The 27,285-nt window shown below is 32.4% G+C and overlaps 1 protein-coding gene across 1 annotated transcript in view; it reads left to right on the top strand.

The window, feature by feature from the left end:
- The window catches only part of LOC119067877 (band 4.1-like protein 4), an 84,920-nt gene that overhangs the window by 13,506 nt on the left and 44,129 nt on the right, over positions 1-27,285 (top strand). Inside the window, exons 2-3 of the mRNA XM_037171146.1 lie at positions 15,896-16,264; positions 16,559-16,750. Of these exons, the coding sequence (XP_037027041.1) occupies positions 16,667-16,750 (84 nt within the window). The 5' untranslated portion in view covers positions 15,896-16,264; positions 16,559-16,666. The remainder of the gene's footprint in view (positions 1-15,895; positions 16,265-16,558; positions 16,751-27,285) is intronic.

The following is a 27,285-nucleotide window of genomic DNA, read 5'->3' on the forward strand; positions in this document are numbered from 1 at the left end:
ATGTGAAATAAACTTTTTTTTATGTCATTCACTTCTTTTCCGATTTTTTTTTTGCTGACTGCAATTATCTCGAGAACATCTCAACTTTTTGGCGTTTGTGTTTTTTTTCCTTTACTCGAAAAAGACGAAACTTTGTCATGTGTTTACTGTAGTATACACAGACATAATTACATACATTTCATGTTTTTCAAATATGTTTATTTTAGCATGCACTTAACTTGTTATCGTTGTAAATGGTAAAATGTGAATATTACACTGTTCTACGGATCATACGCATTACATTATATCAACCAAGGTATTAAAGGCTAATGATTTTGGACGTATAAAATGAGAATGATTAAAAAAAAAAGAATTTTGAATATATATATGTCGAGCCACACACAGCATCAAAATCGTTTCGAATTATTAAAGATTATTACCCTGTGATGAATACTCTCCCGCTGTTTAACGGAGCATCAATTCATATTTTTCACTCAATTTTATTGTCAAAATTAATATTTCCGATATGAACGGCAAAAAGGCTGCACATGAAATGAATAGATGGCTGCAGTGCTAAACAACCAGGTCCTACTAAACGCGGTTCAATTGGTCAGTTAAGAAGTAAATGTGACACGAGCGGAAATAAAATGTTTGTCACAAACCGAATATTTGCACATTTGTTCTTCGAACGAGATGTGGCATCAAATATGTTGTGGTTATTGAAACAAATACGGATTGGCTTTTCATTTAAATAATGTGAAACCGTAATGGGATCCAACGTTTTATTGTCACAATTTGTTATGTTTACGTCGACCAAATTAATGAATTTCTAATTAGACAGCCATCAAACACGTTTAATTTGATTTATTTCAAACCGTTGCCATATGCCTTGCAAATAGCGAACTTTTCATGTTTCAAGCACTACTTTCGACGCCGTCAGTCTGTAAAATCCATTACAATACTCGGGATAAAAAGTTAAACGGCCTCGTTTTCGTGCTTTTATTCGCCTCAGCTACGACTCATCAACGAAAACTCGATTTTTAAAATTTTGTCTCTTGTTATATAAAAGACTATTTCGTAACAAAGCACTCAATTAGCTATTTTCTCAACTGTGTTGTGAAAAGATAATTTGACCGCAAGCGAAACATTTTGCCTAATTCAACGTTGGTGGTTGGAAAAACGAAAGCTTAAGACCATTAATACTCTCAGACTGTTTAATGAAGGGTAAACTCGTTTTGCCCATCGCTAATAGGTGATTTTTTGATGCATGTTTCAAATCTGTTGAGTACAATTCAATCTGGCTGTAACCGCAATAAGTTCCACATTAATCTAGCAAAGCAACGTAACACACAAAATTCTCGGCGAAACTTCTGTTTTCGACCGAATACCCTTGAGGCTTCGTTTTTACTCAAGCATACATAAGCGAAAAGTATATTACAGCTAATTTTTTTTCATTAGCAATGTACTAGTTTACGTGAGTTAAGGAAATCAGTTGCAGCTGAATATTTCATTCCTGTTGCTGAATAAAGTGTCAGGACTTATCAGACTTTCATCGAAAACTTCTAGAAATGCAATTAAAACATCAAAGTCATACACTATGCTATCTGTACAAGAAATATTATCCAAGACATTGATTTTCGATGGCAGTGTCTGGTATAACTGGTTCATCTTTTTACCCTCAGCATTTTTTTTTCATCGAATCCATACAATCTGCTCCAGTCATACCCGTTGCGATATGTTGAAACGTTTTACATCCGTTCATATCATGTTAACGTTTATGCCAATTAGTTTTGTCTGAACGTAAATGTCATAAAAGTGTCACAACGTTGAATATAGAAAACTAAAAAAAAAATCTTTTTGCAAAACTAAATAAACGACGAGTCTAAAATGTAACGAGCTCAAGAAAACTCGAAGTGAAAATGTTCTATTAACTCTTTCTTGCGCAATGCATTTCATTTCCATTTATGATTGTACGTCACCTTTCTTCCGATGTACATTTATTTATCAAAAAGGTCAAGGACCAGGTTGACTTCAGGTTAACAAAAAAAAAGAAGAACACGTTTTATACACGGCACTGTATATTATCCCACGTAAGAAATGAATCAAAAATAATAAAAACATTTCGATGATGTACTGTCGTTAATGATTAGCGCAGCACAATACACTTGAATAAAAATGCATATTTGCACAATATAAACACAACAACAAAGTGAAGAAGAAAAAAACCCAACAGAAATAATGAAAAATATAATAAAATAAATAAAATTACCTCAATGAGAACATTCACACAATAAAGAATTCTAGACTCTAGACTCAAAATATTTTCTCACCTTTCCTTATTTACATACCCATCTTTCCGAGAACATAAACCGAACAATGCACGTATAGTCGCACCGTCAAGATAGTTTAGCATTTGGAACTCCACTGTATGCGACTGTATAATCTGAAGATTTTTTTTTTTTACCGAAATGAAGTGAAATAAATTAAATTTTCGTTTCAACAATGGGGAATGGCATTATTAATTTTCGCACTGAGCATTAGTTCGAATTTCTTCCATATGTATAATACCTACATATATACGAAAATGAAAAACCTATGCGAGCTGTTTCTTTTTAGTTCATTTACCGCGCGAGAGAAGATAATGTCATAATACCTTCACCATAGTGCCATAGCGCGGTGGCTTAAGTTCGTTCAACTTTTCTTACAAAGTTTTTTTTTTTGTTAAATATTGTTTTTTACTCTCTTTTCCGTTGTACATAATCGTTCTATTTTGTCTTTTCCTTGCACTTGGTAAAGTACTTTTTAGATGTTTGTTATATAGATGGGATACATAAACTATATGTGTTTTAGCCGAAGACATTGGATGATAGAATATGTACCGAAACCACAATTTCTGTCGCCTTTGTGTACATATGTCGTCTTTTGAAGCGAACAAGAAATGGTACAAAGATATAATCAGTTTCATCGAAAATAACTAAAAGTCACTGAAAATTATTTTTGAAGAAGTTCTTTCTTTATACATTTCTTTTGGTTCGGCTCTTCTTTTTTATTTTGAAAGAGTTGACGGTTCATGTGTATACAAAAATGTATGAGACGTAAATATATTATACCCATGCAAAGCATGATAAAGAAAATGCGGTTATAAACACAAGGCGTGAAATCTGGTTAGAAAGTTTAAAGAAGATGTGGATCAAAAATCTGAAGAAATTTAATATCTCCTCTTCGTTTTATGTGTGTATAACAACATCAGTAATACATCACTCACAAAAAAAACAACAAAAACAACAAAAATCTGCGATAAGAATGGAGAAAGACGTGTGTGTGTGGATAAATGTGGGAAGAGCAGTGAAATGAAAAAGGAATTCCTAGAAAATTTTCACTTGAGAATATCAAAAGGAAAACATATTTATCTTCGGCATGTATGTAGTCGTCGGTTCTTCCTGCTTTCATTTACTTAAAATTTCTACTTTCATATTAAACGTTGTCAGGCTTTTCGGCTTTTCAACGTTTTTTTTATACCTTAGAGCATTGAATAAATACAAATAAATGCGATCTGACTTTATAGCTTTAACATTTGCTCTGGTTGCTCTGGTACTCAATTTGATATATATGGGTCCTTCCATGCGTATATGGGTTGTATTGGGTGTAGTATGTACCGTAACTTTAATATCGTACAATATTCTGGACACACTCTACTTTGGTAAATCATGGTCTACGTTTGGGCGTGAGAATGTTAGTTTTCGTTTATTTGTAGAAATTTTTTTTTTTTGAAAATAAGTAAGACCACAAGTAATCCCGTGCATTTGACCCAAACTCGTTAGGACTCAGGAAAATGGATAAAAACTTCAAACTTGTATAATAAACAGCCTCGATGACGCTTCATCGAGGCTGTTTATTGTATAAATGTGGCAGACGAGAAGTCGCCAATTTCATAAACAAAAATAACAATCTTCAGTCGGATTTCGTGATTCATTTAATGTAATTGGATTCAATGACTCATTTTTGGCACTAAAAATGTATAGAAAACTTATAGAAAAAAGGCAGGCCGGCGTCAAAATTTTTAGAAACCTGACCTAACAATACCTCCAAAATTTATTTTCTTTACTGTGGCGAACATTTCAATTCAATTCAATTCAATTCATTTTATTAAGCAAGGAACAAGAAGGAAATGAATCCTTATACAAATGTCCTTACGATTAAGCTTAAGATAACAATATTTACATTTGATATGGGTGACAACACATTAACGACAATACACAGGAAGATAATTAGCAAAAAAACACGATACTTGGCATAGTTAAAATTAAAATTAAAATTAGGCGTTACTATAGCGATTCGGGAAAGACAAAACAAAAATGGCAAAAAGGGTAATGGTAATCATCAAAATAAGGACAAATACAATTCTCGATTGATCAAACACAGGGGCTCAAAGGACACAATCAAAACTTACGTGCATTTGCGAACGAAAGAAATTACTAAAAAAATATCGAAATACATTTCAGACTAAAAAAAATGAAAAATTCACCGCTGCCCTTGTATCTTGCGCATATTGAAGACCAGTATTTGCTTACTAACATGATTGATCCTATTGACTAGTGAAATATACGTTCCAACAAATGTGCTTGTACGCTCTTACGGAATATAACTTCCGTATTTTCAAATAACTATTTTCCTTTATCGTTTCTTTTTTTGCCTTTCAAACCTTTGATCGTTACCGGAACGGTACTTACACATTTAAAAAAAAAACTATTTTTCGTTCTTAGTACTTTACCTTGTGTCTTTGCTCGTTCGGAAAATTAATTAAATTCCCTGGTAGAATTTCCACTTCTGAATCAAAACATTTTTCAAACAATTTTTCAGACGATTCAATTCCAGTTCAGATATTTTATGGCTTTCCATGCTAAATTGATTTTAACATGTGGCTATTGGGTGGTGGTTATTTGGCCATGAAATCAATTTTTTTTTTTTTCATTATACTCAACTTGTCTTTAGAATTCGAGCGAGTTGTTGTTAAATTGGGATAATTACAACAGGATTTTTGATAAATCAAAAAAAAAATTTGTGTTTGAAAAGTACAACAGCCCCAGGGACGGACGGTTCAGTGTCACCACTGATTCAGTGGTGAACGCACTGGACTGTCACTGAGAAGGCTCGGGTTCAATCCCCGGTGTTGACAAAAGTAGGAATTTTTCTCCATACAAATAATACATTGTACAACGTCCCTAAGTCCACCCAAGCTTCTAAAAATTGGGTAGTTGCTGTGGAGCAACGAAAATGTATCAGGAAAAAATGTTCAAATTTGACGTCACAAACATATGACATTCCTGCATACAATCGCACACAATGCATGTCAACGGCGACTTGATAGACTGTCAAGCAAGGAAATTGATGGGAAAAAACGTTGACACATCCCCATTAGTCCTCCATAGATGGCGCTGTACTGGACATGCGACGCATTCGAAAAACCATACGATTAATAATAATACACAGCTCCAGTAAAGTCGGTTTGCATTTATATACTTCTGAGACACATTTTCAGAGCGATAAATATTTTATTTTCATAATTGCACTTGTAACCATTAAAACCAATGTCTCCAAAATGATATATCTAAAACTCTTCGCTTGAATTGAATAGTTAAATGCAAAAAAGTGACATGTCGCTAAAGCGAATTATAAGAAAAATGAAATTTTGATGTTGTTGCAGCGTTCCTACACACCCAAAAAGATGCTTGGAACCTAGCTTATACTCAATAAAAGTTCACATTCGAACTCTTTTGTGTGTTAAACCTCATACCACATACCTTCTATGAGCGTTGTAATTTAAATGTAATCGATAGCCGAGGTCAATTATTAAACAATTAATTACTCTACTCTATCAACATTATATTTTTATCATCTCAACCGTTTCTCCCACATCATTAAAATAAAAGTAAGTTCTCTGCAAACTGTGTACATCTTATTGTCTTTTTCTACACTCCTTGTTACCTGTGATGTAGAAAAAAAATGGTTAAACGATAAAAGAACTTTAAATGTTACTTTGAGAAAGCAATCCCTTTGTTAAAAAATGTATGAAAATTCGCCCGACTTCATTTTCTTTCAAGTCTTGAAATTACGTTGGTTGGGCAATTTGGATGTTATTACACGATATATAGCAGAAGAAAAAAAAAGTTGGAATAAGAAACTTTGCTGATTTTCCAACCATTAACGTAAACTCAAGTAACTTTAGAAATCCGTATCAGTTTTTCGTTAAAAGCCAAATTTCCATGAAAATTTGATTTAATATTCTGTTGAAGAGACTTTTGCTTCACTTGTTGGACTTGTTTTATTCCCTTTATTATCTTATTTTCAGTTTTCTGAGTTATATATGAAAAAAATACAAATTTAAGCACACTAAAAAAAGTACACAAAAAGGTTTCATTGAAGCTGTCTCCCTCTTCCCTTTGAATAAAAAAAAAGCAATTGAGTTCTTAAATGCTTTCTTATGCTTGGATGGGAAAGAGAAATTTAGACGAACTGATGTGAGCCACTAAATTTTCGTTATTATTTTTTTTTTAGAAACAAAAACTTTAATTAACATACCATTAAGGAAGCATTTTCGACTTCTGAAGCACACTTGAATTTTGCAAGTTTCAGCTTTTAGATGAAATTCTTTCGGATCTTACTGCAATTTCCAAGCTACTTATAGAAATTACAAAGAACTTTCTTTTTTCGTTTGCATTGTTGCTTTTGCTTCAAATGTTGTTGTTATCACATTTTTTGCCAACGATGTTTCTGGCTCTTGTGTTCACAAAGAAGGATCCCACAAATGAAACAAATGTTATCATAGCATATGGAGCACTTCAGCTTTTAGGAGAAGACGTAATCTTTTCTGATGCGGAAATAATGTTTTATAAATATAAAGTTTAATACAAAAAGCACCTTACGATACAAGCAACATGCATGAATATATAATACGTGGGAGAATAGAGAGAATGTCGTGGTAGTTCGCTTATTATTAGTAGCATGCCTTTTTACAGTATCAGTTTAAAAGTAAGCATACATCGATATAAATACATGGCAATGATTTTGAACTAACATAGGTCACAAAAGTAATCCAAAAATATTTTCACGCGTAAAAATTGAATTTTTCCCAAAATAAAATTTCACGCGCGTCATAAAACTGTTATGAAACAGACAAAAAAAACCGCGCGTCAAATATCGCATGGAAATGAGCGGAAAAAATCGCGTGTTCTTCCTAACTACTTACTTCTCAGTAGTCAGTATGTCCAGTTTCAAGTCTCTAAGACTTCTTGTCTGGGCTTAGACAAACAAACATTGATAAACACATTGATTGATTGACACATTGAAAAATGTGTCCCCGTTCAAGGACGTAAACAGGCAACAAATTTTGCGGTCAAATAACGCATGAAAGTGATAAAAAAATTTCACACGTTCGTCCTAACTTTTTCTCATTAGTCGAAATGCCAAAACAAACAAGGAAACATTAAACTTTATATAATAAATAAAATCAGTAAAATGAGGTCGTTGAATGGGTTATGTTTGGGATGGTTTTCCTCGTGTTTTGCTATGTCATATTTTATTTTTCGTTGCCCATTGAGCTATGTTGCTTACCTAACGATTACTATTTAGTGCTCAAGAACAAGATTCTCTCGTAACTAGCCTTCGTTTAAGTACAAATCGTTTGCACATTACAAGCAATTATAAGCGAATATATATAATGCCCAGACCAGTATAACTGTGTCAATGTACACATATAAAACGTAAATGGATGGAGATATTTACCCATTATATCATAAAAGAATTTATCTGAAATAATGAGATGTTTAATTATTTAATATAGTTGTAATCATCAAGTTGATGCTCAATCGGGAAACTGGATTGCCAACGACTTTTGCTGCTCTTTTATTGAGATATAAATAGTGTATTAATCGGTAAAATCTGAGAGGTGCGCTGATAGCATCGTCAACTTAACGAACACTTAACAAAAGACAATTTCCAGTTGAGAACCGAACTTGCAGTTGAAAAATTGCTACTTGAGATGAAAAACGGCCTTTTCGTATTTTCAATAGACATACGAAACACTCAGTTACGCATAAAACGCTTAAATAAAGCCATAAAAAATCCCATCGAGGACTATCAAAACACATTAGATAAACTATAACATCAGTGGGTGGGGTTCTCGCTCTGCTATACAATTCTATTACAGTACAAGTATGGAATTGTAGGATAATAGAGCAGTACGTAGAATTTGAATTTCGGTGAGTTAGTGAATTCAATCACAATAAGGTAATTACAATAATAAAGAAAATATCAGTTACAGTGTGCAATGCACGCCCGTCAAGGTTAGCTTCTGACTTTATTGACCCAAATCAAAGAATAAGAGCAGGAAATTTTAGAAAACTATACTGTCGAAGTCAGTGACGTTTAGAAATTTGCTTAGGCTATTTTTCAGCTGGTCCCTTATCCAAACAGAACAGCTTATACTTGTTCAGAGGGGTGGAATAGCTGCAGTATGGCATAATGGTGAAACCATATCAAGCAGTTTTGTTTCTGAGTGGACCAGCTGCAAAACAACTAAAACCAACTCCTATCTAAATTGCGCTGGAGTCGGCTGTGAATAAAATGTTCTACCCAGACGCTGCAGCACTGTGTGAGACACCGAGAATAGTGTCATCACTTGCAAAGCCATCTAGCTGCAACTCTGAAAATAAAATTTAAAAGAGTATTAGCAGGTGAGACGGTAAAAAAAACTAATTAACAATAAGTTTTCAATTTTATTAAGTAAATGAGTTGGGTGAGAGTAGTTGCAAGGCGACCGTATTAACACATTAGCAAATGTTGTGCTGTTTATTATGGTGTTTAACATGACTACGGTTATATTTTATAGTTTTATCAAAACAGATCTAAATGTTTTGCAGAAGCAGCATAGTCCGTTCAAACGAAAATTTTAAAACTAAATTTTGATGAATGTTTTGACTCGTTTTTTTGACTTACAAACACACATTTCTTTTTTTTTTCTTTTTCTATATGCTGCTGAAACTCGTTATTTATTTATTCGACTAGAATAATAGAGAAAATGGTTAAACGTGCATTCAATGTTTTGTTATCGTAAAGAATTGATTACCATAACAAAGCTCCGTGCAAACCGTTCTTTGCGAATAATTAATTCTTTCAGCTCAAGTCAGCTTAACAAGTATAATCGAATCAAATCAGCTCTCAACCCAATTAAATTCATTAATTTTTATAAGAAAAGCAGTCAATGCTGTTGATTTCTACTCAACGGAAGAGGAAGAGCTTTTGTTGTTCTTCTTATTTATTTTTTTTACGTATAATGGGTGTTTTATACCTACGTATCAATATAATATTATATGTACATGTCTAATCCATGTGTGCATTAATTGTATTATCGATGATTCGTATGTACAACGAAACACTTATATGGACCGTAAATAAAAGGCATAGTAAAAGAAATCTTATATAACTTTTGTTTTTTTTTTTATTTTATTTCTTTTTCTTTGTGTATTTTATTTATAAGTTCATTTACGGTTATTAACAGTACTTCTTTTCCGTTTCATTTGATCATTTACACAACATTCTTATACCTTGTCTTACTATACTATACCTTCTTCTCATCGAAGAAGAAATATTCGTACTTACAAGAATACATATTTAACTTATCGTCGTAATTTATATACTCACGTCGTACATTTTATGTATATTATATAAAATACTCTAAATTATATTTATACTACACAATATAAGTATAAGTATATATATATATATATATATATATATATATATATAGAGATAGATAGATGGGTATATATCGAAGTATAACTTTGAAGTTAATTAATAATGTGCGCGCGCTCTCTCTTGTTATAAAATAACAGTTCTTGATACAAAGAGTAAAAGCAACGAATGAATTTGAGAACGTAAAGGTAAAACGAAGTTCTGATAACTCGGGTGAAATTGTTTTCTTTCATGTTTCCGTATATTTTTCATTTTTCATCATTAAATGTTGTTTATCTTTTGACTTTTTATGATTTTAGTTGTTTGTTTCCAAATTAGATACACAAACATGTTTTTTTTTTCTACCTTTCCCTCTTGTCAGAAGTAATGGCCGTCACAACGGCCATTCGATACGTTTTCATGTCAACTTATACCTGCTCAATCTTTCAGAAAATTTATGAAAAATCGAAAACAAAACTTTTCGGCAAGATTTGATGTTTTAATGTCAGTGTTTAGAAAATGTAATTTTGATATTTTTTCCCTCTACAGTAAAGACTTCGCAGATAAACTGCTTTACGTACCTGCTTCCTTTGTTCTTTTAACAAGTGTGAGCCGAAGGCAATGGAAGTATCCACACAAACCAAAACAATAATTTACAAGCAATCTGTCGGTCTATAACGTCAAAATGCTGAACCACGGACGTAATATGCTATTAACGCTCGCTTGCATGTATAACAGTAGATTTCAACATAGGCCAATACACACAAGGTGTGTACGTGTACCGAGTGTGCTGCACGAGGAAAGAGCACACCACGTGGGTATTGGTCTGTCGCCCAAAACCACTTACAAGTGGATGTGTGACGTAAGTCCTTTTATACACTTATAAAAAAGAACAGTACTTTCCTCAACATCTGCCACTTGTGACGCAAAATTTTTGAAACATATTTAACTGTAAAAGGCGAGAGTGTGTTAATGCACATACAGCGGAAGTGACTGTTCCATCACTAGTCACTAATTGAATTCGCTAAAAAAGTCTTTCAGCATAAGTTAGGAACAACATTTTTCCTAAAATTTAATGACGTTGGAAATATTCGACGAAGTAGCGATATTTCAACACTATTTAGAGAAACATGTTTTCCGTCACACCAACACACTCACGCAGTATTTACATTTGAATGTTGGCAAACAAATCACTCACATCATCATCATCATCATCTGTGCTTTCCGAAAAAGTAGTTTATTTGCGCAATAAGGTTCAGCAACGGTAAATGACATTATTTTGGTGAAAAGGGCGCTTCCATCAATGTGTACAGTTTGTTATTTATTTAACAAGTAAATTGATCCTCTCTTCAAAATAGGGTCATTTACCGTTGCTGTTCGTAAATGATCAACTTTTTCGAAATTACCGGAAAAATACATTTGCAATGTCATTTCGTTTGTCGTTAGAGATATGTTTGCCAAAATTCAAATATAAAAAAATAGAAGTTAGTTATGTACAGGTGGCGCGGACTTGACGCAGTGCTCTAATTACTATTTTTAATGCTTATGAGAACAACATAGTCTAGTTTTTCACTTAATGGTTATCAGGTTCTATTTTACGGAAACATGTTTCTCAAGCCTTTGAAAGTTTCCGAAATGTTTCTTAAAGTTTCTCAAAGTTTCTTAAAGTTTCTAGAAAAGTTTCCTTAAGAAACTTTAAGAAACATTTTGGAAACTTTCAAAAAATTGAGAAACATGTTTCCGTAAAATAGGCCCTGATGTTTATTACTGTTTTTGAATTTTGAAGGGGTCAAAATGCTATTCTAGCGAGAGCCTGCCCTGCAAATTATAACAATTTTCTTCATTATCTTTGCTCTAGCGGAAAATCTATGATGCATTATATGTAGCTGTCTTCAGCAGTTTTACTCGAAAAATTTGTTTTGTTTTGCTTTTATACTTTATTTAACAAAAAAAATTGGTGTCCTAGACGTTGAGAGATTACCCGAAGTGATCAATCGATTCCATGTGATTACTTCATTAATTTTCTATTAAGTTAGAGGTTCTCCCATCATTCGTCGCTCAGCTTGAAAACAGAACTCAAATGTGCAATTATTATACTATCAACGATATCTACTCTGAGTACCACCGCTATGCAAATTAAAATTCCTAATTGGATGTTGGTTGTTCTCACTGTGAACATCACAGTGTAATAGATTTCAATAATAGTTCTATATTACAAAGAGTATATATGAATATTGATGGACACCTAAAAGCCAAATTGTGTCTGCGCATTTGTATAGTATACGAGAATGCTACCAAAATGAATGATGTGCTTAAAAATACAAATGGATATTCACTTTACGATAAAATGTTGATTTTTCTTCTACATTTTCGTTGGCATAATCACCTTTTAAGCACGATTCAGCATCCCCCTCGTCTGGTAATTTAAGGTAAACAGAATTTATTTTCATTTAAAAGTCATACCAAATTTATTCATTTCGGATTATCGCGCCCGCAGCCACAATACTCTATTGTAAATATTGCAAGAATAATCGTGTTATAATATGGCACAGCAGGCACCGGAAAATTTGTAGTCATTTTCATTTTAATAATTTGTCAGGTCAATTATACTTTGATGTTCTTTGATCTCATTTTCTATGGAAATGTATCTCATGTGCATAAACATATAGGTGTATATACCGAAATAGCATGTCTTCCCAGTCAGACGGCATATTATTTATCGAATAAATTTCTTCGTAATAAAACACAGTTTATACCTTACAATATTTTCCTCCTCTATGGCTCTTTGTTTCGTCTCTCTATGTAGCTTTAAACTGAAAACCGTTTGTAATTTAATGCACACGCTCTTTGCTGTATTACACAGAAAACTTCCCATGGCTGGTTTACAGCCAAAAACCATCATCCATGAACTGGTATTTTCAATTAAATTTCAATTGTGTACCTGTTAATGTAATATCAATGCACTGTCTGCATATGATATATTTGCTTAAAAAAAAAAAAATTAATGAAAAATGTTATCGTCATTATTTCACATTCTTCAATCTCTCGATCTATAAAAGCGTTTGTAGCAAAAACCGTTGGAGATATTTGTAAAATTTACATGTATTAATGTATTTGATTTATCGTGATATGACTTGTGATAAATTGTGGTTTTACATTATTATAATTTGGATTTTATTACAATTTTTCATGAATGCCTTGCGCTTGACTTTGTTTCGAATAATGCATCATTGGCTGTGAGAATATTGAGAACTATTTCTTTTGTTCGGTTGGCTGGATATTTGATTAATGTTGATCTGGATAGTAATCTTTTTCATCTGCGGATAAGTGCGAATTATTTTTATTGTTTTTTTCTTCCCTACTTTTCTTCACATGGCTAGAACCGTCGTCGATATTTTACAACAGCAACAATCAAGGTATCCATTACTCATATAGTTGTCATCAGAAAATCACTGAATGGAAACGTATTTGCCCGTGTTCAACACCAATATATGCAACACGTTACAATATTTCATGATAATATGAGAATTATAATCATGATTTACAATTGAATTATGATGAGGACACACGAACTGTGTATTCAGAAATACTGACTGATGGACAATAGGAATTATCCACCAATTACAGTCCACCACAAATGTGCATATCACCTGAACAACTAATGACATTGAAATAATCGCAGTAACATCATGGTAACAAATAGCATCGATTCGAGAGAAAGAATCGAAATGATTTGTAGACAGATTTGTAGTGGATATAGAATCTGTTAAAAGAAGAGTTGAAAATCTATTTCGAGTTTCGAGCAAACTTTTCTTTTTTTTCAATTCATCGTGCAATATTCAGCATTAGGTTTAGAATCTTCTTTATCAGTGTGCTGACTCCTGTTGGAATACAATTACTTATGCGATGAAAACTCTGCACCGATTATCAATGGGACAACACTGATTGTACGTTTTCATCATTGTGAACGCCATGCAATGAGTACTCTGTCTCTTTTGTATTAGATCTTCAAACTAACAGGTCGTTCGCAATAAACTTTATATTATTATGATCAAAGGGCGGCTTTTATTATACGAATCTAAATTAAAGCATCAAGTTTGGCCGGAACATTTTGTTAATTCCAATAACTCCTACACTAAATGATAGCATTGTTGTATATTAGAGAGTTTGAGCAAATGACATAGAATTTATAAGTCAACTTATAAGTTGGAAATTATAAGTCACATGTTCATACAAGTAGTTCTGGAAGGTTACTTATAATTTACAGTTTGTAAGTTGACTTATAAATTCTATGTCATTTGCGTGAACTGTCTATTATTGCTGCTAGGTTTTAAATCTAACGTTAATACTGAGGGAATCGAGTGGTTTCTGTGAGATTTAAAACTTCCAGTAGCAATACATTACTTTATTGCGTCAGCGAAAACACATTTCAAAAGTAAACGCAGCAACGGCTTAACGAACATTTTAAAAATCCCAGGATAATAATAATGACGTCACATCAAAGCAATAGCAACGGTGATAGAAATATTGTCAGATTTAATACCTTAAAAAAATGCATTTAATATACGTTCATAATGCTCTCTAAGAGCCAACCAATCTTAAAGCCGACAGATTGTTTAAAACTTTTTCAGTATATGGTTCGTCGGCCAGAAACAGCTCAATTTGAACTTGCACCCAGTTTGTTGATTTTTTGCAGGAAAACTGTTTGTCTGTCTATTTTAGTATGCTCGAACATCAATGTTCAATGCTGAACCATTACTCTGATCTGCGTTATAATTTGGTATTATTGGTATTATTGGTACTCATAATGGTTTGATTGGACAATCAACACAAAAAAAGTGATTTCAAGTTCAGGCCACACATCTTATTTAAAAAGAAACCCCACGCAGCAAATTGCATTCGGTTTATATTCCCATTCAGGTATTCATTTTCTCGGAGATAATCAAAACTCACATCCAATTATCAAAAAACAACTTTAAATTAGTGCTCCACCAGTGAACGTAAAAATGGGTAATTTCATTCTGACGAATCTTCATAAAAGAACAATAAAATGCCAGCAAATTTAATCAACAAATCGTTTCAGTGATTTATTATCACTTACATTATCTGCATTTTAAGCGAACGAAAGTAATTTTATTCATCGATAAAATTTCTAATTCTTTTGAATATGTAAAAAAGAAGAAGAAATATTATCGTCACCTTGCCCTTGCTTGCTTGCAACAACGTTACGAAATCATACGAAATACAAAAGAATGTTCCACAAATACCGCCCAGCACACACGAGTCATAATAATTATAAATTATAATATTTTCATTAATATTTTACGGTCATATAATGTCTGCGATGAAATGTGAATAGCCGGCTATTGCCATCATCTGCATATATATTTTTTTAAAGTGTACGTTTTACAAGTAAAGGTAAATATCCAGAACATCTCGTCGCTTATGCCTTACCGTGCATCAAGTTTTTTTTTAAATACGAAGAGTTTACACAGCGAAAAAAAAACACATTGTTGCCTCTTTCAGTTCAATCTCGTAAATAATTCATGAATCACGTTTCTTACGTGATCAATACTTCCTTTTTCATATACGTAACAGAATTTTTGTTCAATATTTTAGGTAAAAAAAACAATGCTCGTTGTTTGCTTCAATTTTTTTTGTTTTGTTTCGGTAAATGAAATGGGTTTTTTTTACAACATTTCCATCAGCATAAAATGTCCTATGGTCTAGATTTCTATTTTGTATTTACCTGAAATCTTTTTGCATTCAAATGTTCTGAATTTAGCATTGTACAGTGTCGCAGAAAATCTTTTTTTTATGTAAATCGATCACACATCGATCGCACTATATCCATCCAGCACGTAGCTATTTGATATGTACGTACGAGAAGAATTTTATTACTTTGTTCAGGCAAAATAATTTTTTAATAAGAAAAATTTAAATTGCTATCAATGTAATAACACAAACATTATACAAGTCTATGGACTCGATCGAAGTCTGTTTAATATACCACCCACCTGTTCACATGTTTTGTGTATTATTGATATTATACAAGCGAGAAGAATAAAAGGAAAACTCACTTGCCCCCATGGTTATTGCATTGTCTCAAACACATCTTTCCGACGGCAAAATAAAAAAAAAACATTTTCTATTTTCAATATACAATTTTCTATTTATTTGTTTTCAGATTCCATTGTATCCGACGTAGTATCACCATACGAAATATAATCCACATCTCTTCAGCTTTGTGCATGTGATTTCACCTTTATACATGGTTTAAGAATAATTCTATACCGTCTAGCCGGTATAGCAACCACACGAAAAATACCGTGAAATACGGAAAATCGTGAAGTGAAAGTAATTAGTGTTTTTCAATTAGGGGTGAAAAGTTCTGTGACATGTTCATTATATTGTGTTTGAAGTGAATGCAGAAAAAGTAAAATAAAATAAAAATAAAAAAACCGAAAGAGAGAGAGAAAGAAATTTGAATAACAAAGTTAAATGGAAAATGTAACGAGTATATTTTAAAAATAAACCCTAATGTGTGTTTTGTTTGGTAAATTTTTGTTCTTGGCTGAAGTGAAATACTTTTAAAAAATTGGTTCATTTTGCACACTGAGCATTTCTTCTTCTTCTTTTTTTTTGGTTGAAACTTATAACATGAAAAGATATATGAAAATAAATAGCTAAGCCCGCGCTATTTAACGGTGAATTCGGTTTCAATTTCTTTTTTTTTTGCATTTCTAAGAAAACAACAAAACGAAAAACAAGAGTGAAAGAGAAAGAAACTAAATTTTATGTGAATATAATGTTGATTAATTGTTTTTCTGCGTTTATTGTGATTTTTAAGCACAAAAATTTATTATAAGAAGAAAAAAAAAGTAAAAATATTTCATAATAGAATAAGCTTGAGGAGGTGGTTATGGTTATGGATGGCAAGTGAATAGAACAAAACAAAATGAATTGCCTTTGTCGGCCCTCGAGGACAATTTCAGTCCGTATTGTGCTCTTGGATGAAACTGACTTCTTGCACGAAATAAAGGTAAAATAATTGTTATTATATATGTGTATTTGGATATCTATATAAATATAAAGAACGTAAGCATGTATATACTGAGTATATGTTCTATATATATATAACAAAAAAAATTACTTTTCTTTTTCGTTGCGTTTATAATATTAAGTACATAAAATCCACTTTTATTTCGTACACTCCAAACTGTTTGTATCTTCTTCTTTTTTTCTACCTTAGTACACGAGAGTACACACTATATACATATATGTATATACCCTTATACCGTTTATATGGTTCAAAAGATCCATTTTTTAATTTAATTTCGTAAGCTTTACTCTCTTGGAGTGTGTACTGTTTTTTCTCCTTGTTTTTTTTACGGTATACTGAATACCTATTTTTATATATAACCATTATTAAAATAATGCGAAAGATGTGTACTCTAAAAATATATACTCTTTAAAAAAAAGTTCGTAAATTATATATGTGAACGAAAATATAGAATGATTTTTGTATTACTCTGTCATGGCATTTTAATGTACATATATCGTGACACCAAAATGATGTGCGTACATAATGTGTGGCTATATGACGAATGTAACGTTTTTCTTTTTCTTTTAATTTTCGATTATCTTTTTTATAAATTTTTTTTTTGTAATAAAACGTTAGTTTGACGACCGTCAGTATAATGTTACATTATCGCCTCTGAGCATTATAAATGTTTCACCGTAATTTCAATAATAAATTATTTATATTTTAGAAAAGTATCGCCTGCAGCCAATACACAATCTATTGTAAATTAAAAATAAATATTTTTTTTGGCATTTACACGTTCTATTAAAAGTCAATTCAAATAAAACCGAAATAGAAAAAAATTGCCTAAAAAATTTAAATGTTGATCTTATCTTCGTATAAGTTAATTGAAGCTGCAAAATGTCAACTATGATTCCAAACAAAAAAAAACCCAAAATCAATCCGAAAACTTTGCCGTCTTAATGCATTTTATCGTAATTTTAAACGAAATTATTCCCCGGAAGGCGTTAGATTCCTCTCAATGTTCGTCTGCCGGTTACATTACGGGGTTTTTTACAGCATTTTACAAAATTTGAATACAAAATGCTTTTGACTGTGTCGTAAATTTCGAACGTTTTCGTTGTGATATAATCTCACATTACTAACAAAAAATCAAAGAGCAACACGAAATTCTTCGGATTCGCATACTCTACAATGGAGTGGAAGAAGAATAAAAAAAAAAATTATACAAAGTTATACTATCGGGTTTCAAAGATTTCGACAAACTTTCGCATAATGTTCTCTGTTCTTCAGACGACGACGTATATGGGGGCTCGTAAAAATGGGGTTTAAACGTTACTAGTATGCGATTTTGCATTTATGAAAATTTACAAGGAATTTCAGGTAGTTTTCTTTGAAATTTCAAAAGATTGTCAAACTGTACTTATAGAATTTCAAAAGCACAACAACAATTACTACTACTACATAGATGACTTTCCATACTTTGAAAACTTTGAACTGAGGAGGTAGTGTTGACGTGCTTCATTGTTAATTTTTCTATTGTAACTTTTCTAATCAACATAATAAGGACATATAGGACAAAAGGACATAATAACGTTTGCCCATTTTTATTGAAAGTTCACGGCTGGGAGGAGGGTTGTTACGGGATATTGAAGAATTGTTTTTTGTTATTATCCATTGTTGTTTGTGGCCATCTAAACGAAGAGGAACCGACGAACTAAAAATTTATATGTTTTTGACATGGTAGGTAAAAGCATTTGAGTATGAGATCCAGGGCCTATTTTCGAAAATTTCAACAACACAAATTTCGTTTTTAGTCTTAGTGATACCGTATTATGATCAGGATAGTCTGAGCAGGACAGTTGTGTTAATTATTAACTTTCTAATAGCGAAAACTATGAGCGTATGAGTCCTGCACTATACCTACCAGCTTCAGTTTTACCTCCAAGGCTTTATGGGCGATGTTCGAAGGGCTTTCGTTTTTTTTTGCTTTTAAAAATTTTTCTTCATACATTGACCGAAGGGCTTTTTCGAGCCAGTTTTGCTCTGGCTCACATCGAAAAAAGTAGAAACTATGGCAAGGTTTGTTGTCCTCCCTTCTACATAAAAGTTTGATAGGTTTATAGGGGACGGTGAGAGTAGAAACGAAATGAGAAATGAGCTCATTTAGCCCATATTAAGACACACTTTCTACAATTTCCAATTTTAAACATCAAATGTCTCATTTAATTATGGACCTGTTTGTGAACTAACAAAATTAACTGAACATTTTCAATTGTATTTTGTTAAGTTATGAGAATACGATAAAAAAATACTTCCCAGCATATAACCATAGTCATCCTTTAATCCGATTGCGATCCAATTGCACTGTAAATGTTAATGTACGATAAACACTTTGACAAAGAGATGAATTGGAGTAAAAAGGAGAACGAGTTTTGTTGAAAATTATTCTGTGACCACATCGCACTTAATGTCAATGATTAAAAAAACTATTAGTCTTTCAAGCTTGTCCGCTCAATTTGCTATGGATATTTAATTACTTCTCCCATGCTCCGGACAGCCATGCCGATCCGACAGTCGGTGTGTTGATTGTTGGAACGAGTGTTACAATAGTGGAAATTTCGACAGAACTTAAAAGGCATTTGGAATGGGAAATTGTGATTTTTTCTGAAACCGATAGGAAAATATATTGATTGGAGAAGGAAAAGCGAAAGAAACAAAAATTGAAAGTTGAGATTTACAAACGTTCTTGAAAGTAAGGTTTACCATTTTGATGGGAATGCTGGGAAAACACAACATGTAATAATGATGTGTCTTCAATCCTTCAGATTAAGTCAAACTTAATTACCATCAGCATTCGGAGCAAATGGACTACTTTTGAAACTTTAGTGAACTGAACCCACAAAAGAACAATTCGAAACAAAAACCTCAAACTTGAGTAAAGAAAAGAATTCCTTTTCGTTTCGATCTTTAACTGCTCTCAATCTTAAAAACATAATTGCTTTCAGACACTTTTTTATTCGTACATTTTTGAATTTAACTAGAATTGTGTAATTACTACACGCTGAGGCATATCAAGAATTAATTAAAAATCACCCTCAGCTTTCGGTGTTAAGTGGAATTTCACTTTTATGCGAATTCACAAAGTGTTAGCAGTCATTTAATAACTCCGCAACAGACGAACAAGGCCAGGTAAATTAATATAAACAGAAATTCCGATACTGATTCAGCTAGGTACCCACAGAGCACCTGTTGCATATTCGATATCATTTTTTTTCTCTGCAACCAAGTGTCACAATACGAATTATTTTGTAACTCATTTGAGTGAGCAAATGTAAGATCGATGACTTTTGGAACTCTTAAAATCTCAAATATGTCCCGAACTAAAAGAAACCACTGTATGGAGTGCTTTCCATTGACAGGGCCTATTTTAGGAAAATTAAATTTCCAAAAATTCTAAAAATTTTCCATCACTTTTCGTCATTTCATCTAAAAACACAACAGATTGCATCGTAAATGTTGTTTTTACAGCCTTTTTAGTTGTTTTTCATGTCTTTGAGCTTAACTGATTACTTCGGAATGAGATCTAACAGAAAACAAAATTTGGAAATTTTAAGAATTTTTGTGAAATTTGTGAAATTTTGGAAATTTTTGGAAATTAAATTCCTTAAGGCCAGTTCATGGTCGCATATATCCCAAATATGTAAGACGACATGAACTGGCCTTAAAATAAGCCCTGCCATAGAGGCATATTTTTTTAACTATTTTTTTGTCTATTGATACTCGGATTACAGAACCGAGTGCACCAAGTTTTGAAATTTTAAATTTTTCTTGCGAGCGATGCACTTCTGAAAAAATCAACATTTCAAAACTTGGTGCATAAGTTTACAACTGTATTGTAATATCACTACGATCCTGAAACTTCACGACAATGAAATTTACGGAATGTGATAACGGTGCATCTGCCAAATATAACAAGAGATATTTCTCCATCATTTTTTCTTTTATATTTTTTATTGCAAAGATATAACCACTGGTTGCAAAATAATCGATTGGACTCGCGATAATAGCAGTTAATGATGATAATTGTATTAACTAATTACACAGAGATCGAATGCAAACGTTTTTTTTTTCGTTTAAAATTAATTATCTTCAGTTTAAATGGCTCCAATTTATCTGTGTTTGTATTATATGGATGTGTTATAAATGTCTGTCAGAATTTCTGTTTCAAATCCAAGAAGACTTGGAAAACCGTACTAAACTTTTCTTGCAATATGGTAATGGCTTAACAAGTGGTTGTGGTTAAGCTCGGTGATAAAAAGTTATTTTCTGCGTTTGAAAATCTTAAAACTTTCTGAGGGAAAAATAATTTTTTTTAACCTAATTGGTCACAATTGTGTATTTTATTCATTTTACAACTGTTGACGAGTTTGGTTGCTGGGCTACCAACCACACGAACACCCCTAATTAAATATCCGAGGGTTTTAGAACTTTTTTTTTCATTTTTTTTAAACATCTCCATTCGTACGGATTTTTATATAAATTTTGCTAATGGTCGTTTTGATAGAACTTTTTTTTCCGTAAATCGGTGCAAACTTGAAAGGAAAACGAGTCTGACTGTTTATATAGATGTTAATTATACAACAAGCTTGATTTTTATTGATTTTCAATGAGCTGAAAAACATATATTTAAACATGGATTTGGTGTAATTTCATGACCGGAGGGAGGGTGCACCAGATAAAAACTAAATTGATGTAGAATGTAGAACTGTTTTGTTTCAGTTCTTCACTTTTGCTGAGCCCAAGCATTGATAGCACCACGATTTTTATTTTCTCTTCTTTTTCACAAATTGAGCACTTTTATTTTCTATCATCACACAGAAAATGCAATAAACGATGCTTTATGTGCAGTTTGTATCATAACGAAGTTATTTATATTTTTCATTTTAGTTATTTATTTTGCCTCATTACTCGATATATGGGCAAAGGTGGAAAAGAATAGTTGCTAGTCAACATCAAGGTATACAATTTTAAATATGTTGTAGCTGTTTCACCGAGTATATATTGATTGGAGTAATTACAGACATTTACGTTTTAATAAAACTTGAATTTTTATACCTTATGTTTCACGTCGCACAAATTTATTGATAATTTAATTTTATAAACTGATTATGGATGAGTTCGATTAAATGGAAATAATTTCACGAGCCTGGATAATATCCCTGCGGGTTTATTATACTTATACATACCGACTAAAACAAAACAAAAAACTTTTTTTTTGCTGTAAACCAGAAAATCATTTTGCTAGTTAGTTAGTCAGTCGTTACGCATTCATCTTTTCCTACGTTCGCGTCGCATACTTTTATTCTGGTATAATCAATTTAATACGTTACCCGAAGCTATATACAAATGCGTCACGGTTTTATCCTAAGATAGTTATGGACGACGAAATAGACAATTTGATGCCATCCCTGAGTGAGCGATAGAGATTACTGAGTTCAGAATTTACAATCCCATAATAATTGTAAAAAAAAGTGTTTATTCGTTTCGCTGATCAGATCATGATTAGCGTTAAGATGTTAAATAAGAGAATTTAAAGCCACTTCTCGCTTTAATTGAAAAAAAAAAACATTTTTTATTGAAATTTCAAGTTGAAAAGAAAACTCTGCTGGCTACGGAACTCTACCAAAGGGAACTTGAGACATTGAGTCAAAGATTTGAAATGAAATGCACGTTGCAATTTATAAATTCTTTTTTCTGCATTCAAATTTCAAATTAAATTTTAACACAATACATCAACTTGTGATTGTCTGGAAACAACGATAAAACTGGTGTTTATTCGTTAAAAACAATTGTAATAAAACGTCTCTCACTTTCATACAAATGATCCATCTTTGCCATATATACTAGGCCACACCTTTCGGGTGGGTCAGGTCCCTTGACTGTTGATTTTCGCGATAGATTTTTGCAATTGTTACAAAATATCAGGAAATGGTACTGCATCATCATCAATTTCTCATTCTTTTGAGTTTACTCAAAACGAATTTTCAGAATATACAATTGAACTATGCTAAAATGCGCTGGAAGGATGGCGTATTACTCAAGTTGTCGTATCATACAAAGACGAGACAAAAATTTATTTGGGATCTCTAAGATCACCAATCCTTTGGAGCCCATCTTTGAACTTAACCTCAAGAATTTCATTCCTGGTCAATTAAAGTTCTTTAAAATCCGTTGTGAAGTACTCAAGTTAGCGTGATATTAAGGAATTGAGAAGTGTACCAACATTTTCATTATTCAAGGTTTTTAGTCATACATTCAGAGGGATTCTTCTGAAAAACAGAAGACCGACATCGGACGCATTTTCTATTGGAATTTTTTATATGTGCCCAGTAAGGTATTCGACCCCAGAAGCCAAAAACACTTTCAAAAAAATTCTTCGAAGCTTGTGTGGCTGGTAAGAGGTCATTAAAAACCGAAAACCTGCACATTTCTTACACAAATTTCTCCAGTTTCACGAGCCGTACAGAGTCGTGTGGGGTGTCATTAGAAAGGTAATAGACCGTGTGCGATTTTGAGAAAAAAGTTTCATATTTCAATAAAATGAAGATTTACTATGAAAACCATTGAAAAAAATATTTAATTTTTTTAATAGAAATTATTGAAAAATATTGTTGCCATCCCGATGCCATCCCACTTATTAGAATCTTAGTAAGAATCCAATTAGAATGAATTAGAATGGTTCGCATATCCCTTTAATTTCATTCAAATTACATCTTTTAAAGTGAGATATAAAATCAAGCATACATTTTTCAGATATTCTGTCTACACTTTTGTTCTACAGAATAATAATCTAAATCATTTAAAAATAAATTATTTATACTTCACACGGTCTATTGCATGTACTTCCGGGGCAAATAGGGTCTTATTGGGTTTCACATTCATCCACAACTTCGAGGTACAGGAAACGTACATGGTCGTGTAGGGTGTCATTAGAAAGGTAATTGCGTGTTATTTCAGGGAAAATAGGGTCTTATTGGAGTTTGCAAGCATTTACGACGAATTATGAGAAGTTGAAACGTTTATATGCTTCCGTAAGCTCTACTTTCCCTGAAACCAAACGTCCTTGAAAATGATCTATAGTGAACATTTTGTGACGGACATTTTCGATTGATTTTCATCCGTAAGACCCCGACTGACTTTCAGTCAATGAAATAAGAAAAAAGAACGAAACTAGTCTGAAGTTAAATTTTTATTACATAGAGATGGCATTCTAAAGTTGGTACAGAACGGTTCGTGCTGAAACGAAATAAAGTCAATCAAAAATATGGCTGTCAGCTGAACGGAAAAAAAGTCAATCTTATTCAATCTACGCAATTTATACCTACTGTAATATTCTGAGTCGTGGTTGAACATTAAAAAGATAAACATAAAAACTGAGAAGTTTTATATTTATATGTAAAACGAAACAAAACAAAAAAAAATAATTTATCTTGAGAATAAAACCTGTAAACCGTTTAACCTGTAGCTACTTCACTGAATCACACCTTTTATAAAAATAAATAAATAAATATTTTCGTCGTACATTATATCCTACTGCACATTATAAAGATATATATCGATATATATATATATATATAAGTTGTGCACAAGCAGTGAGTGGAGATAAGCACATAAAATAAAATGTTTGTAATAAAATTACTTGCACTATATCAATAAAAACACGCATTTCTTGATTTAACCAAATGATAAAATTGAATAACAAAGGGAATATCAAGCAATCTCTCTGTTTGTAGTCGGCCAGCAACATTGCATTACTTTGTTTCACGCACAGTAATTTCAAACGCCTTGATACTTGCATAAACTCACATACACACTCCAAACAAAAAAAAAAATATTGAAATTAAATAAGAATAAGGTGTTGATAAAATCATTCGAAAGGGAATGTAATGATATCATCCAATTATGGACAGTTTCTGGTATATGTAATATCGAAGAATTTTACGCCAGTTAAATGCGGCATATTTTGAAATGATTTTCATATTACAAACGATTTGAGGAATCTGATTCGGTGATTGATTTTACGTTTAAGCTTCTTTTTTGTGCCTTGTTTCTTTGGCATTCAAATTTTTTGGCTTAACCGATTGGGCAATGATCAAATCAAAATTATATGGTAACGAATGCAACTTCATTTTTTTTAGACCGGTAACTTATATAGTAAAAGCTGCTGATTGGTATTAGTCGGCTGATCGGAAGTTAGGGCTCTCGCTCGAATCAATTTGATTCGATGATCATTAAGAGCAGTCTACACTCCGACCCCCTATGAAATACATTTTTGATGATAACTTTTTATTCGAATTATTTTAAATAAAAGTGGCCACTGGAATTGTCCACATTGATGCAGTGTACTCCGTGAAAACTCAAAATCCTAAAATTTGTGGTCTTTGTGATATTTTTTGAACTTTTAAGACTATATCAATCTTGACAATTCTGGTGGCTGTCGAAACTTTATATGTTGTTGCACCAAACGATGAAGCCACTTTTTTCAAAAACAAACTAATAACAAGGTATGATCGAAAATGTATTCGAAAATGTTACCTAGCAAAATGGCCGCAAGCTGCCATATTGTTTTTTTTTGTGACAAGGGAGTAAAAATGATACTTACGGAGTTGCTATCAAGAGGGAAGACATTTTGAGCTATACATGGGTGTACAGTACACAACTACTGAGCGGTATATTTAGCTGTAAAATGTTCATTTATATAATTGTAAAATATAGCTGTTTATATAGTCACTATATATATAGTGAAGATTAACAAAATTTTGAGAAATTTTCGAAACTTGTGAATGTTAACGAAATTTTGTGAAAACCTAATTTTGCAGTGTAGTTTCAAGATACATGACTTTTATGGACAACACTAGCTATATTCTTTACCCCATTCTTACGGGCCTCTTCTTATGTTTTATATTACAAAAAGTAAAAAATATTGGTCTGTGCTGTGTCTGTTTTAATTTTTTTTTATTGTTCGCCACAGAGCAAACACATTAACTTTGCAATTTCAACATTATTTTATCCACAATATCTTTTAGTGGTTACGTGTGTTTTTTTCCCGTATTGGTGACAAAAGTCAGTAATCAATCAATCAAACGCGCTGTTGAATATGCAAAACTATGTCCACGCACAATGTACTTGGAAATGAAAATGTATATTTTTTATGGCATGCTATTTCTTGACTTGAACCGAAAACTTGTTATTTTTTAACAGTGTCCTTGCAGATTCATATACGCAATATCGCTACACATATTTTTTTTGTTAGCATGGAAATTGAACCGAAAAAAAATCGCGTACATTCAGTATATTTTGCGTATACATTTGCGTTAGACAATTTTGAAAGTGAAGTGTAAATTTCAGCAGAATCGTATTATTGTTGTCGATATAAGATTACATTTTATTGATGACGGATATCTTGTGGCATTTTTGCTTCATTACGTGAATTGAATCAGGGGTCCCAGTGCAGCGATTACATTCGTCCTACAATTTAGTAACTTTTTTTTCGTCAGCCTCTAGTTTTATAGCAAACAACTGTATCTGAACAACAAATTTATTTACTATAACATCTCTGATGCACACCCAGCCAAACTTTTGTTGCTCTTTTCATGGGAGTTTTGGGAATTATTTGCAATTTGATCAACAAATTTGTATAACATTGAAAGCTATTTTGACTATTAGCATCGGGATTTATCATATTACATTGAGATAATTCATTTAAAAATTATGCTGCGTCGAAATATTCACATAGAATACCCGACGAGTTCCATAGCGGGAGTGTATGATTTTTATAGTAGATGGAGTAAATGATAAGACTGTGTAATTATATCGTACTAATAACAACGGCACCTAAATATCCACAGCGCTGAAAAACTGAACAAGTAGGTATTGTCATCTTATTTCTACGCGTTGATCTCGACGTTGATGGAATGGTTGAGCCCCGCAAGAGCTGATATTTGTAAAATTCGTTGACAAAGGATTTTCCAAAAGAAAATTGTCTGAGAATTTTCAATAATTTTCTGAGGTTTTTCTTTGATTTTAAAAGAGGATAATGGCTAACCATTATTGCCGGATTTTCAAGAAATTCCACCGATTAAAAGATTTTCTAAGTATTTTTTTAGTTTATAAAGGATTTTCCACGTTTATCTACCCCTCAGGACCTCGTCTTCTTGAAGACATTGAATAAAGTCACGATCCTAATGAGCCACACAATCACGTGGGTTACAAAATCCAAAGCTCTTCGCCCTCTGTCAATTGATTTCCTGTGGTGGACGATAGTCTTCGGCTCGCGAAAATAATGTCGAAAGAACAGTAGGTGGCATTGGATGCTGCGAAAGTAATTCATTACATGAGGTAACTATTTTGTGATATAAGCAAACTCACAAATGTGTTTTTGAGCATCAGACTTCGACAATTGTAGATTTTGTCTATCCAAGCCGAAGGTGAGCTATACAACTACACTTTTCGAAAAACAGGTGCCGAAA

The sequence above is a fragment of the Bradysia coprophila genome (genome assembly GCF_014529535.1).
Source record: "Bradysia coprophila strain Holo2 chromosome X unlocalized genomic scaffold, BU_Bcop_v1 contig_130, whole genome shotgun sequence".
NCBI lineage: Eukaryota > Metazoa > Arthropoda > Insecta > Diptera > Sciaridae > Bradysia > Bradysia coprophila.